The sequence below is a fragment of the Ictidomys tridecemlineatus genome, chromosome 2 (assembly GCF_052094955.1).
Source record: "Ictidomys tridecemlineatus isolate mIctTri1 chromosome 2, mIctTri1.hap1, whole genome shotgun sequence".
NCBI classification, from domain to species: domain Eukaryota; kingdom Metazoa; phylum Chordata; class Mammalia; order Rodentia; family Sciuridae; genus Ictidomys; species Ictidomys tridecemlineatus.
The window spans coordinates 169,130,158-169,146,413 of NC_135478.1; the positions used below are offsets into that span (position 1 = coordinate 169,130,158).

Genomic DNA, 16,256 nt, shown 5'->3' on the forward strand with positions numbered 1-16,256 from the left:
TATGCCACATTCTTTTTAGTAGAAAGGCCAATATCATGTAGCATGTGAGAAGCTGACATGATTTGAATGGTCTGCTGTCTGGTGCTAAAAACTCATATTATTTCTAACATGCTATTTTTCCTTCACGAAATAATTGGGTAAAAATACAAAGCAGGTAATCACACAAAAAAAAGATACTTTAGGCTGTGCTTTTTAATATTAATATTCTAATATATTAAATATTGTGGAATTGTGGCTTATTTCAGTGGTGAAAATAGAAGTATATTTATGTTATGAAATGTATCATCATATTAAAAATCTATGTGAAAATTTCTACTTTGAAAATTGTTTACTAAGTATTTATCTGAAAACTTTTCGAGAGACTTCATAAGTGTTCATACAACAACAAAGAATATTGTGTTTTTTAAAGCCAAAAAGTGAGAGCTAGTTCTTTTGGTGAGGTGGGTACATAGTTTTAACTCATTTTTCTTATCAAAGAAAACATTCCAATTGCAGTTTTATATATGAAAGAATATAGCCAGATATTTATTCTTGGGTTCTAGACTTTCTTGAATTCATCTGTTTCGGACTTACTTTAGAGACAGAGTTTATATTTCTCTCTTTTTATTAGTCAGTTCTCTATCATTATAGTGAAATAGTTGTGATGATTAACTTATAAAGAGAAAAGGTTTATATTTTAACTTATGGATTTGGAGGTTCCAGCCCATGATCAATTGGCCCCATAGCTTGGGCCTATGGTCAGGCAGTACATCAAGATGGTAGTGTGTGGTAGAGCAAAACTGCTAAACTAATTACCAGGAAGCAAAAGAAAAAAAGAGGCAGGGCATCATGGTCCCACAATACCCTTTTAGGGCACATTTCCAATGACCTGAGTACCTCCCACTAGGCTCCATTTCCCAAAGTTTTCACCACCCCAGGGACCTAGCTTTTAGCATATTTGGGGGACATTCAAAACCACACCTCAGTATTTGTTAATTGTTTTAAAATTATAATGGAAATATAATTTGAGGGAATATTTTGTATATATTCTAGATGATATGTATATACTTGAGATAAATTGATTTACACTCCATTCATTTTTAAACCACTTAGTAATGTGTTGGGCACCTGTAGTGACTTAATAACTGACATTATCTGTAGTCAATAACGTGAAGTATGTATTGTACATCTGAAATAATCTTTATCAGCTATGAAGCACATTGTTCTCTCTGTACCACAGGAAGGAGGTCAGACCGTGTAGAGAAATGAACAAGGTATTAATGGTACAAAGCACAGTACATTTCCCATCAATTAGTTCTATTGGTTTTACTGCAAAGAACTAAATATCCTGAATCAAATTCAAATGATGTTGAGGTTTATCTACTTGTAACCCAAATCATTTAATCAATTCAAGAATTCTCATTCCTGAATCTCATCTGAGGCTGAAAAAAGAGCTTCTCCTTGGAGGGATTTCTTCATGGATAAGCTTGGTATGGAGAAGAGGACCCCCATATCCACCTGGTGAAAGCATAAGCAATCCATTGATATGCACTGGAAACCAAATATAGGATCTTTATGTCACTAAATTGATGTGCCTTGGATAATTCAAATGAATAAGGCCAGTGTTCAAATGATTATGGGGAAAAATCTCAGAGTTTAAATTAATCAATCAATTTTAGGAGTAAAATGTGATTGAGATCTTTTTAAATGCCAATTAACTATAACTCCCTTAAAAAAGTTTTAAGTCCATGGGAAACTAATGTACTATGTGCTGGATGAATGTTAGTATAGGCATTTGTGTATGCCTGAAGCCAGTGTTCACCAGCAGCGTCATGCTCCCCTGGGACCTGGCTGTAGAACCTGTTGGTAGTAAAACAGATTTGCTGGAGCTGAGCCAGAAAAAAGCAGGGTTGAACTGGCTTTGGTGTGTGCCTGGATTCACTTTTCATAAGACAGTAAAAACCTGCCAGGTCCTGGCTTTCAAAGATGGTTTAGTCATGCATGTGCACCCCATCTGTTCCATGCATAAGGGATTTCCTTCTCAGCTCAACACTCCAGCCACAAACACTGCCACTGCTCCCTGCCTCCTTCCCAGCTTTAATTCCTCCTCTCCTGCTGGGAGTGTACAGGCTGTGTAAACCAGGCGTAGCTTATGTCACTCTAGGGAAATCCTAGAGATGAACCAGAAATAAAGTTGAGTTTTTCTCTGTCACTTAGCTTAATTTTGGTATAGTTTGATTCAGTGATTTCAAAAAACACATGAAAACATTTAATTTGATAAAAAATTGAAGATATTATTACAGTTCTAACCAAACATTTACTGTAGATTTTAATAACCTTCAACTTGTCTACATGTAAATTGTCCCTGAAATTCCTTGTGTTACCTGGCTGAATCTCCATAAGGTTTAGCAGCATGGTTTAGCTCCATTACAGGGAGGGATCTTCTCTATGATATAACCCTTTTTCCTACCTTTGTTTACCACACACTCCTTCCAGGTTTGACCTGCATGCTGCATCTCTCCCTCTATTTTCTACCATGACCACCCTTTTTTGTAAAAGGTGATTGACAGTTAATACCAGGTTGTGATGCTGGGGTGGGCAGGTACAGCTTCAAACCTCAAAATTGCAAATGCAAACTATTTTGGTACAAGCTGTTTTACAACCTATGACATAAACTACTATTTTAGCAAGCTGGTAGTCTGATAGCAAATTTATATTTATGTTTTCCTCTTTTACCGAAACTTCAAAATCATCCAAATGAAGAAAGAGAAGGGTAGATCTTTTTAATCATTTGTTTATAGTTTTAAATACCTTCTAATGGGAATGTATGAGCTCAAGAGGCAATTATTATTCTTATTAACTTCCTTTTCCTTTCACTCAGATTTATGAGAAATACCAGGATTTGTATACTGTGGAACCAAATAATGCACGCCAGCTGGTGGAAATTGCAGCCAGGGATATTGAGAAACTTCTAAGCAACAGATCTAAAGCCCTGGTGGTGAGTTTAATTTGGATCTGCTCCTTCTGTTATTTACTATTGCTTACCTATTATTTATTTTTCATGCTTTATTCGGAGGTTTTGTTTGATGTGCTTTCTTTACTTTAGTAATTGTGCTCATGTGATGCATTCATAAAACAGTGAAAGATTATGATTTTTTTGGGAACCTAGAATAATCAGGCAACTTTTATCTAAATAGTGGTTTATTTTTATAACAGTACTATGTTTTTAATAACATCTGAAAAGTATATTCAATTCATATGTATGTATATTTCTGCATATGTAAATCATTATGCATAATAATGAACACATTTAAATCTTATTATAGGACATAAAACCAAGGATATTATTAGCACCCTTAAATTCTAGTACTCTCCCATTGCATCATCCTCCTTCCTGGTCAGATGTGGCCTATATACTAGATAATTGACTGATCATTTCTTTGTTTTATAAAAATCACTGTACCTCACATAACTTCTTTGCTAAACAAGTTATATTTTATTTGCTTACTTTTGAGCTTTGTAGACATTGTATCATTTTGTAAGCAGTCTTTGGCAACTTTTCTTTACCAACATTATGTTTGTATGATTTATCTGTATTTTGCATTTAGCTTTAATTCATTTTATGGTAATCCTATCTTATCCACGAGGGTTCTTAGAATAGACGCCCAGTGGATGTCTGAAACCAAAGATAGTACTGAACCCTTCATAGTCGTCTATCAATATGCATGGAGGATGCAGAACCTGTGGATGTGGAGGTCTGACTGTACTGTTTTTTTTTTCCTATATATACATATTTATGACAATATTTGGAAGAGAAAGAAATTAACAATAAATAATAATAAATAGAACAATGATAACAATATATTGTAATAAAGGTTATGTGACTATCCTTTCTCTCTGCACAAATATCCTAGTATTCTGTATTTACACTCCTTCTTGTGATGTCAGATGATGTAATATCAAGGGGATAAAATGAAGTAGATGTTGTTGATGTAGCACTAGGCTACCTCATAAAGGTCATTTGAACAAAAGCTTTGCAGTACTTTGACAGTTGACTTGATACCTGACTTGGCACCATAGTACGTGACAGGGAGATAATATATATAGTGTGGATATGCTTGGCAAAGGAGTAATTTGTGACGTGAGCAGAATGGGGCAAGATTTTATCATGCTACTCAGACTGGCATGCAATTTAAAATTTATGAATCACTTATTACTAGAATTTTCCACTTAATATTTTCAGACTATGCTTAAGCATGTGTAATTGAAGCTATGGAAAACAAAACCATGTCTAAGAGATATGTCTAACAAAACCATGTCCATCATATTTACAGGTATATATTATTTTATGAGGATGTAGCTCCATTTATGTATTTATATATTATTTGGGTTGCTTCTAGATAGATGCTATTATGACTAGTGCTGCTGAATTTTCTTGAAAAGTGTCTTGGTACACATGTGCAAGAATACAGGACAGTGGAATTATTATAGGGAATTCACAAAGTCAGCTTTAAAAAGTGTGATAATTGTTTTCAAAAATAGTTGTTTCAATTTAGATTTCTACTAGAAATACATGAGTTCCCAGTAGTCCATATTCTGGACAAATGTAAAAGTGTCAGACTTATTAATTGTGTGCAAACATATAAAATGGTATCTCTGTTAATTGCTAATAAGGAAATCATCCTGTAATGTGATCATCTTTCTCTTCATCTTCAGTGAAATATCTTTTCATATCTTTTGCATATTTTTATTCTTATAATTGATTGTAGATTATGAGTTATTAGTATTAACTCATTTTAGTTATATACAAGGCAAATGTTTTCCTAATTTTGGCTATTTCACTGTCTTTATCATATATTTTAATAAGTTCTTATTTTTAATGCAGTCAAAGCCAACTTTTCTTTAATTATTAGTATTTTTGGGATATTATATCTAAAAATATAATTTTAATCCTTTCCTACCCTTATTAAATTATTAATTATTATTAATTATTGATTACACAATTAAAAATATTTTATTCTCAATGGTTCTAAGTTTTATCTTTCATATTTAAGTATTTGATCCACTTTCAACTTTTTTTTTTTAAGTTTTTTTGGATGTAGATGGACACAATACCTTTGTTTCTTTATTTATATGTGGTGCTGAGGATTAAACCCAGTGACTCACACATGCTAGGCAAGTGCTCTACCACTGAGCTGCAACCCCAGCCCCTCTTGCCTATTCTTGAATTTTTACATTTTATCTTTATTATAGATTGAGCCTGAAAATCTGGGAAAAATCTCCATTGGGGTTTTGATTGGGATCATACTGACTCAGACCAAATTGGGAAGAATTTTTATCTTTATTACATTTTGTCTTTCTATTTATAAGCAGGATATTCTTTCCATTAAGCAATTTTTTAGGTCATTCAACAAAGTTTTAATTTTTTTCATAAAAATTTCACATATGTTTTGTTAGCTACAATGCTGGAGTTATTCTTTAGACCTCAGCACTGTGACAGATCTTTCTTCCAAGACTACCCTTTATTTCCTGTTTGCTTTTCACTCACAGTTCAAAGTTTTAGCTTGTTACATTTTATACATATGCTGGCCCTCAAAAATTTCCTTGCTGTTTTAGACAATTATGATTATTTTATAATGATTGTTAAAGTGTCCAGGGTTTTGTAATGTAGCAGCACTCTCTGTTGGAATATTTGGCATGTTGTATTGCAAAAATTTGAAACATTGTATTTAAAAAATACATAATTGAGTAAGATAAAATTTCATAACTAGACAATTAAAAGCATTATTATCTTCAATTTTAGGAATGTGAATATTATTTTAAAACTCTTAGAGATATGTATGTTTGCAATAAAAATTACTTAATAAAAATAAGGTGCTTTATATTTTGGTGATCCTGGTGATAACTGAAAATATTTCTATGTATATTACTTTTTATCAGCTTAAATTATTTTTTCTTAGACACAGGAAGCAGGTAATCTGGACATCATAATCTCTTGGAAAAGGTTGTAAATAGCAGGTATTTTGTCACAATTGGATTATAATGGGAACCTTTTGTGACTTCTTCTTGTCATTTGTAATTGAAGCTCAAGACATATGCATTATTTGAAATCTGTGGGGAATCAGTGACTATCCTAAATTCATTATGGCAGAATACAGAAGGTATAAAGTTTAAGTAATGTAGAATTTGTTAAGTTTTATGTCTGGGAGAAAGAGTCATGTTTGTTTTCAAACTGAATTCTTTATTTAACTTTGATTCCACAAAAATAGAAAACACATTATTTAGTAGGGAAACATTTTGAGGCCAATTGTTAAACAGGTGCTACATTATATTGCAAATGAATGCAAATGGCATTATTAATTTAGTTTTATTTTTGCTGTAGGCTTACATTCAGGAAGACACCTGGATTCAAGGAGCTTTAATTTATCTTGATGTTGTACCTGTGTAATTTTATATATTAAATATAGTGAAAAATCATGAATATACAAATCCGAGCTAGATACTAGAATTTTAATATTAATTTGATTTTACTAAATGTTTATTACTAAAAAACATTATCTAATTACTTTTCACACTAATATTATAGTCTAGATAACTATTATCAGCCTCATTTTTTGATGAGTAAATAGGGCCTTTGAGGGTTCCTGAAACGTGCCCAAGGAAATGTGTCTAATAAGTAATGTATGACAGCACTTCACAAACTTTAATGGGCATGCCAATCACCTGTGGCTCCTGTTAAAATGCAGATTTTTATTCAACAGACTGAACCAGAGATACATTTCTAAAAAGCTCCCAGGTGATGCTGATGTGCCTGCTACAAAAGACGATCTTTTGAGCAATAAGAATCCAGATGTTTCTGACTCCAAGATCTGCATTATTACTTATTATACAAATATGTCTTTTGGCCTGAGCAAGTATATGATCTTAACAAGGAAGAAATTTTGTCCAAGTATTCTGTAAACTACTGTTCATCCATAGGATTAGGAATCAGCTCTTTCAATTAATAGAATATTCTCAATGCTATGAAATTTTCATGAAATCCTACATCAATTAACCATTTTTAAAAATTCTATGAAATAAAATATTTGATGTAGCAATAATTGTCATTTTTGAGTTTGAATGTTTTTAAAGTTTTAACATTCTTTGTGTCAAGGTTATGTTATGTGTCAATGATTCTTTCAAAAAACAAATGTAAAATCTGTGGGAAAAAAGCAAATTGAATGGTTTATTATGTTACATGTTTTCAAAGAAATTACTTAACAGTTTATAGTTGAAAATTGAGGGTTCATTTTAAAAAAAAAAGTGAACATCTTCTGTGTTTTTCTTTTCTTTTTTTTAGTGTGATTTTTGCTTTTCAATGTTTGTAGTAAATGTTATTGTGCAACTGAGCATACAGATTTTTACATAGTTGAACACTAAAATTTTAATTCTTTTATAACCTGTTGATTAGAAACTCAAATATAACTTACTTTATTGCTTTATGTTTTATGTATTTTATCTAAACTATTTCTCCCAATATTTTCTGTTTTCAATTTCAGCATTTATTTAAATTTTTTATTTATGCTGTTAAGATCTTTTGATCTGCTTTATCAACTAACCTTAGGAAGAGTTGAGAGATCGATACAAAAACTTATAGCTGCTTTTCTCTTACAACCATCTCTTTGATAGTAAAACAGACTTTTGTACTTATATAGTTGTAATTTGGTATTTTTTTGGGGGGGAGAGGTGAACTCTATAAAACTAAAATATGTTAGGATTCCTATAATCTTTCACATTAGGTCCTTATAGAGAAGTCCTATGAAGTAGACACATTAAATGTTTATTCATATTTTATAAATTAAGAATTCAGAGGTCAAAGTTTCTTGTCTAACACTATTCTAACACTATATGTATAGCATGAGGTAGTGGTAGAATTCAGTTTTAGGACTTCTGTCTTCAAATGCTTTTAGGTATCTTAATATTTTATTTTAAGATCTATCTGCTAAATGAATTTTTTTTTTTTTTACATTTGCTGTAGTTAGGTCTCAGAAACTGCCTCCATATGATGATTATCTTGCTAACATTGTTGGATTATTCATAAAGCAATCTGAAACCAAACAATATTTTAGAAGCAGAAGATAAACATTCATTTAACATTGTATTAGAATTCATTTCAGCCTGTAGTGGGCTGAAATATGTGCAAGTGTTAATGAACATTTCATGGGAGAAACCTTTTTAACCAAAAAACTCAACCTCCCATAGAGCCTCTTGAGAGACCCATGTAAATGAAATCAATGGTCTCCTTGTTCCCCAACCTGCCCAGCCAAGGGGATCTGCTCAGTAAATGAAGGTCCCTGAACATTTTGCTCAGTGAAAATAGGATCAAGGTTATAATAAAAAAAATTTTCTAGTGGTACTTTTTCTATTATTTTTCTATTATGTCTGGTTGTCCTGGTAAGTTTAATTAAAACTACTCCAATCTATTATGATGCTTTAAATACTGTAATATACCCTAACTCTTAATTCAACCTTGATATTCATCTTATGATTAGATAATGAAAAGAGGAAATTGGCAAATGTTTTCAAATGAATATTAAGATTTTATTTATTTGTTTCTAGAAGGACTAGATTATTGTTATTTAAACAAATTGTTTTCCTATGTTTCTTTAGCTCTTAGGCCAGTGGTTCTGTATCTTTCGATGTGTTAGCAGTGCAGAATTTTCTAAAAAATGCAGATTTATACTCTTCATCTCAGGGGATGTTAATGAAGAAATATAGAAAGAAGTCCAAGAAAAAAATTAAGTCCAAATAATTAAGAAAGGGGTCCAAGGAATAACAGTGAAATTATTTAGAGACTCTAGGATGAAGTAAAAATTTATTGTATTTGTCTATTAGGACTCATTGGTTTACTTAAAAAAATTTATATATAGTTATAGATGGACAGAATATCTTTATTTTGTTTACTTATTTTTAATATGGTGCTGAGAATTGAACACCGTGCCTCATATATGCGAGGCAAGCACTCTGCCACTGAGCCACAACTCCAGCCCTCACTGGGTTACTTTCCTGAGAATAGATTCAGCAAGGTGGACCAGAATGGAGTAATTACTCTAGTGTTTCAGAGTAATTGGGAGTGAAGTATTGGGAAGAAATTTGTCTGGATTTTCATGAAGTTTGGTAGGATAGCAAAAGAGAAATGTGAATTACTACTGAAGACTGTTTTTTTTTTTTTTTTTTTTTTCTGTTTGTTTTTGAGAATGGAGGACAGATAAGCCAACCCGTAGTCAGAGGGGAAGCCATCCATGAAATTTGAAAAAAAAAAAAAAAAAAAAGGTGGGGGCATGCTCATTGTTGAAACACAATTCCAGAAAAAGAAGAGAGAAGGTTGGGGTTATAGAATTTATCTTTTTGGGGCTGGGGATATAACTCAGTTTGCAAAGTGCTTGCCTCACATGCACAAGTCCCTGGGTTCAATCCCCAGGACCACAAAAAAAAAAAAAAATTATCTTTGAAAAGACGATGGGATCTTTTACTTGGGCCATAGGAGATACTATTAAATAGAAATAAAGACATTGAAGTTTTCAGAGTGAGACAAGTTGAAAGTCATTTTGTATGACCACTTTTTTCTTGATCAAATAGAAGTGTGATATCATATTGTTGCAAATGGAATATGGGAATCTTGGAGACTGATGTTTTGTGTGAAATCAAGTAAAAAGGTGAAAGGAGTCTACTACGGGTAATTAAAATGACCTATGGATAAAATCTAGAACCTTCCTCACATTGAAATAAGACAGAAGATATAAATTGTCCTGATGTCTTAAAAGTGTTTCAGAGTTGGAACATAGGAGTTTCAGAGCTGTCTAAAAATTCTGTGTATGTGGGTATATGTAAGTGTGTGCATTTTGATCATTAGTCCAGAATCTGACCTTGAGGTTAAACTTATCCAAATTGAAGTGATCAAGAGAAAAATTACTCTGAAAAAATAAGTGAAATTTTGTGTTATTTCTTTCCTCCCAGAAGAAAGTGTGCATACCCTTCTCTTTAATCTTAGTGCAAATGTCTTTGGTAAGATTATTCAAAAAGCTAAGGTATTTCTGTCTGTGACAGAGTGGTAAAGGGACTAGCTGTTGCACTATTTGTTTTGTATAGTTGAGATTATTTTTATTTATTTGGATTAAGTACATGCCTGTGCATGCTAAAAGTGAAATGCTGAGGCTAGGGATGCTTGCCTGGTGGCAGAGAAATGAGAAGTGGTTCATTGGGCACAAGTTTACGGGTAGACCTCTGCAGATGTACATCTTATGGAATGGAGCTGGTCTTAGGGTCCAGCAGGGCTTCCTGCTAGGGGCAAAGTCAATGTAGTAGAAAGAAAGTAGATGAATCCTGTCAGGTTAGAACTGAGATTTTAAGGTGTAAATGATGGCCACAGTGTGGCAGTTCAATTTCTGAAGTACTGCATTGACGGTTCCCTTAGTGTCTGTCTTTGCTAAAATCATTCTTTGTGAGCTGAAAAGTGGGGTCAAAATAGAATCAGGAGAAGCCCAAAGGGTGGACAGAAAAGTTTCTCAGCCAGAAACAGTAACAAGCTAGAAAGGAGTTCTTAAATGAATTTTATTAATTTTATTATTATTATTATTTTTTAAGAGGTAGAGTCTCACTGTGTTGCCCAAGTTGGCCCTGAACTCCTGATGTCAAGTGATCCTCCTGCCCCTGGGTCTATAGTTGAGTGTCACTGTTCATGGCTTAAATTAATTTTAAACTAAGCTTAGCCTTTTGATTGTAGCCCAGATGAAATATTTTAATTGGGTAACTGGGACTGTTTTTAGAAACAAATCTATTGTGTACAATGGCAAATAAAAAAGTTACGGAGACTGTAAGACTTAATGCCATGTTCAAATGTGATTTAATAGACAAGCCTACTAATGGGTGATTTAAACAGACTATTACTATATTTTTCTTCATGTGAGGAGAAATCTGTAGGTACATTGCTCAAGAGATTCTCAGAAGACCCATTCTGTTATGTTTGTGTCCATCTCAGTAGACAAGCTTTAGTTGCACAAGAGAATCAGGGGAAGTCCTTTGGGGTAAAGATGTAGTGTTTAGCTGGGCCATTCTGTCTGTACAAAATCAGAGTACTCTTACTTAAAATATATAGCTAACCACATGGTGTCTATATCAAGACTTTCTCCAGAATTACTGTGCGTTTTAGGGAAGAGAGTCTTGAGAAAACTCATTTTTTAAATTGGTTGTTCAAAACATTACAAAGCTCATGACATATCATCTTTCATACATTTGATTCAAGTGAGTTATGAACTCCCATTTTTAAAAATGAGAAAATTCATTTTAAAGAAGCAGAGGGGAGAAAAGAAAATTTTTCTTTCTGTTAGCTTTTTTTAGTAGAGGCTCAACCTTTGATACATAATGGTTACATTCATAAACAAATAGATTTTCTCTAACAAGGTTTGGCGCAATATGAATAGTAGTTGCATGAAAAGACTATTGAATTCATCTAAGATGGAGGATTGGCAGAGGAAATTTTGTAAGATCGAGGGTTTTGAAGATTTGGTAATCAATAATTGAAGTATTTGAAAACACAGCCCATGTTAGTAGGGCCTAATAATGGTCAAAATGAAGAGTTCGAGAGTAGATACTTTTAAATGGGTAAGTTTTTAAGTTTATAAGGAACACTGGAAAAAAAAGAAGTTGTGGTAAAGAAAATTAGGAAATATGAGAAATTAAGTGAGAAGTTAAATTAAGAGTAAATGATCTGGATGCTTAAATGGAGAAGGTTAGATGTTTCTGGAACTTTAATAGTAAGGAGCATATTAATAATTAGCATTTATTGAATGCTGCGGTTCTGACACTTTTCCTGTGATCTTTTCATATAGTTCTGACACCACTTTTATTCTGCAAAGTAGGTCTAATTCATCACATTTCATAGATGAGAAAGAGAAAGCTCAGGAATTTCAGTAATATGCCCAACTTTACACAGATAGCAAAAAGTTTACACCCAGATATGTGTACCTATAGAAATACTTGGTGTTCCATTGTATGCCCTCTTATTAATTGAAACGTTTACAACATTAACTCGTTTAATTTTAAGTGTATCATCTGAAACTGAGAAAGATTAAATGTCTCCAGATCTTTTATACAGTAGTATTTGGGCTAGAATTCTTTTATTTGGGTTATCTAAATTTCAGCATATGCACTGTTTCTCGCCTTTATGATATCTCAATGATTTTACCCCCCCCCCAAATTTTAATCTGTCATTTGTCCAGTAAAATCAAAGCCCTCTGTGCATGTGGCTTGTAGTTCTTATACTATGAAAATCATATAATGAGGCCTTGGAAGGGTCTCATTCTTTAAAGTCAGCATCTTCTTCTATTTTGTTTGCCCTGTACCACAAAACACCTATCTAGAGCATTGTCAGCCAACTGTGATACAGACATCATCTGCAGACTGTTTTTCCAGTTAGTGGTTTTGAGTAAAATGCCTTTTGATTTTTGAAATCCAGTTTTTACAGAGTGGATAGAGCTCTCAATAAGAGATTTTTGTTCCTTGGTTTGTTTTTGCTGGTGGTTATAGGGCAATTATTTACTTGCACATTTTCCAAACTCAATATTTTAACAATATGGTACATGAAAAGGGTCTCCATTTGCACTCCAAGTACAATTACTAAAATACCCAAATTGGAGATGTTTTTGAGATATGTGTCAATTTCCAACAAAGGAGATATGCATATGTTTTCCCTAGTGCTGAGAGGCCAGGCAGTTCTACAAATACCTGGCTGCTGTTTATAGTTCTATTCATTGTTTGATCAGAAAGGGATGTTTGTAGCACTTTACACTATAATATAGTTTATTACATTATTATTAACAATGTACCTTGGCTTTTTTTTTTTTTTTTTTTTTTTTGGTACTGGGGATTTAATCTAGGCAATTTACTACTGAGCCACATCCCTAGCCCTTTTTATTTATTTATTTTTTATTTTGAGGCAGGGTTTCACTAAGGTTTAGGGCCTCACTACAGGCTGAGGCTGACCTTGAATTTGCCTACCTCCTGTCTCTACCTCCTGAGCCACTGGGATTAGAGGTGTGTGCTCCTGTTCATAGAGCACCTTGGCTTTTGATAAGTGTATGTTTTACTGTTTATTTAGGTTTTAAAAAGTTGGTTGGGGGTTTGGCTGGGTATAAATAGTCTAATTTTTTTTTAGCTATTTGAAATAATAAATAGTAGTTTAATAGAATTTTCACTGAGAACATCAGATTTTTCTGAAGCAGAATCCAGGCTTAACCTGGGAGGAACCTGTATTTCTTAATACCATTTGTTAATGTATTAAATGGAATTCTCCAGATAAACCACCACATTTCCTCTATTAGGTTATGTACTTGAGCAGCATCTTTATGGATTTTGAAATGTAAAGTGATTATAGTGATAGGAACTTGGGGCTAAACAGAAGAGATGGTGGAACACTAAATTGTGTTTAGGACATCTGGAATTATAGCAAGAAGAAAACAGATCCATATGCTTGTAACAGTGTTGCTACTCTCTGTGACACTCAGCATTTTAATTTTTATCGCATTTTCTTTTGATTAATATATTATTTAAAGGTTAGCATTGAATTGTTTTAAAACAACACTTTCTGTTGTAAATTGTTCAGTGTTAGCAGCGCTAGAGAGGGCACTCTGCCTCCCCTGTTCCATGAAGTGGTGTCAGCACTAAATGGCTGTTTGAACAAAGGCACTTTGGAAAAAAACAGTGGATGTCAAATATACTGTCAAGACAGAAAGCATAATTAATGGTATAGTGCACCTAATTCTTTAATGGAAGCCTCAGACAAGGAATGGTTTCCACTAAAAGAAATCTCTTTTGAAAATATAATTCACATAGCCTTGAATTGGCTTTAGGATCAGAAAGTAATGTTTAAAGTAACAACAAGAGCATTGCTGTATTGACAACTTGACACTCATAATATGTGTTCTGATAACACAGCACTTACAAAAATGAAGGAGAAAAGGAGTAGTGAGTTTATTGATTGCATTGAGGAAAATGAGAATTAGGTGAATGACTTGTAAAGCCCATGTGGGAAAGTGCTGCATAATTTGTGGGTTCTAGTAAAATCTGTAAATGTGAGGCCCATGTTAACAAGTTATTAAGAATTTCAACATGGCGTTTATGGAAGACAGATGATGGCCAGTGTCTCTTTGTGGAGTTCTTTCTGCCCAGGGGAATTCAAGCCACCCTAAAACTATAATCTCAGGTAATTAGCAAATAACAAAACAAAAATACTCAGAAATATATTTACACAAGACGAAGCCCATGGTAGGTCTAGTCTACATGGGTTATGGAACTAGAGAAAGGGAAAATGGCTCTCATGGTTTATTTAAGGCATTACATCAAAGGCAGAGATAAGGTTTCAAGGGTGGGATCTTGCTTTGTGATGTCTTGCAGTCAGCAGGTTGATTGATATCTTGGCAGGTCACACTCACCTCAGGTGCCATATGGGCCATGGCAGAGCAGAAAAGAGATTCACATTGTCCCTGGGCAGTTGATCAGGGGAAATGTCCACTGGACATTCCCAGACACCAGTTTTCTCTATCTACGAGGCTTACATGAGCAGTGATTCACAAGTAACCCACAGATGGCTGGTGACATGGGTGGTAGTGGAATATTGATGCAATCATGGGGTCTTCCTGAGTGTGGGCACATTGAGACTACACGAATTTCACACCCAAGAATTTGGCCAGTCCTGCACACAGTGGTAGAGCTGGAGCTGGGATTTGCTATTCTTAAGTACGAATACTTAATTGATGATGATAGTCAAACTTTACCTGGTAACTTGAGAGTCTATGAAATTCATGATGATTGGTGAAAGATAATCCCAGAAATAGGCAAAAATAAAAGAAAGAGAAAGAAAGGAAAAAGGGGGTTAGAGAAAGAAAAGAAAAGAAAGATCCATGCATCAATCTAATTCTGGTTTTACAAAATAACAAATTATTTCAAAAGAAATTTTCTGATCTAGACTAGTTAGTAGTATTGTATATAAAATTAAATGTGTATAAACACAACAGTGTTAATCCAAGATTACCGTCTTTGATTCACATAATAGTATCTTTACATAAAAATTCATGACATCCCATAAATTCAGACAATCTTATCAAGTGAAATTTCCTGATATTAAATATCATTTGGATATTTATAATGTTGAATTTAAAATGATGTTCTGATTCCTAAATTTGTGAACTTCATCTTCCTATCTATTGAGGTTTTGTTTTCCCTTTAACCCTTTATTATCCTCCCACTGAATTACCTGAATTATGACCTTGCATTTATAAAGGGCAGAAGCTCTTTGTGACATGCCCAACACCAGTCTGGCTTCTAAAAATATACATAGGAGTTCTTTTGAACCTATTCTTCATAAGTTTTCAGAGCCTGTGTAATCAGAATTGCATTTGCAAAAATAAGTTGTCTCTGCTTTCGTCAAAATCCCTGGACATAATTTACTATTAGCATAATGAAATGTTCTACTAATTTAATTAAAGTATGATAGAATCATCAATCTTGAATGAAATTTCAGTATTCGATTTTAGGCCTTTTCCTTTCAGGCAAGTGAATGTGTGCATCACCAAGGTTAAGGACTTGGCTGTTCTGTATTCAAATATTATTAACGATTAAGCTTTTGCCATTGTAAAATCCGATTATTGTTGCTTAGCTTGGTTTTTGAGAAATTATTTCTAACATCCATATCTGTGTCCAAATTTAAACCTCTTTCATTTTCTGTCCCCCATATGTTACACTGATTGACATTCTCCTAGATCTCAGTTCCTGTTGGGGGGTGTTGGTGGATGGTAGGAGCTATTATCAACTCATCAGAGCTGTGTTCTTGGCAAGTTATCATGGCTCTCAGTTGATGAACAGTCATTATTGCCAGACACTTTGTTAAAAACTTTCCAGCATATTAGCAAATTTAATCTTTGTAACATTATGAGGTAGATGTGTTATTGTGTCTGAAGATCAGACACAATCTTCTTACAATCTTTGTAATCAATCTTCTGTTGCATATGAATCCAAGGCCATCCAGAAGTGTCAGGTAAGGAAGTTTTAAACCCCAGTAGTTCTGACTTTAGTCTGGTTTTCTGCGATGTGATGTAGCTTCATAGCCTAATGAGTCCTGATTTCTTCTTAAAACTTTCCTTTATAGACATATTTTCTTTTTTCATTTTGCACTAGCTTCTGGAAATAATTAAATATTTATTATCTAATTTTCTTGAAGAATAGAAGCCAGAACCCATGGTTTG

General features: G+C 33.4%; 1 protein-coding gene across 1 annotated transcript in view; it reads left to right on the top strand.

The window, feature by feature from the left end:
* The window catches only part of Cacna2d1 (calcium voltage-gated channel auxiliary subunit alpha2delta 1), a 448,394-nt gene that overhangs the window by 97,984 nt on the left and 334,154 nt on the right, over positions 1–16,256 (top strand). Inside the window, 1 exon segment of the mRNA XM_078040138.1 lies at positions 2,861–2,977. Coding sequence (XP_077896264.1) covers positions 2,861–2,977 — 117 coding nt within the window.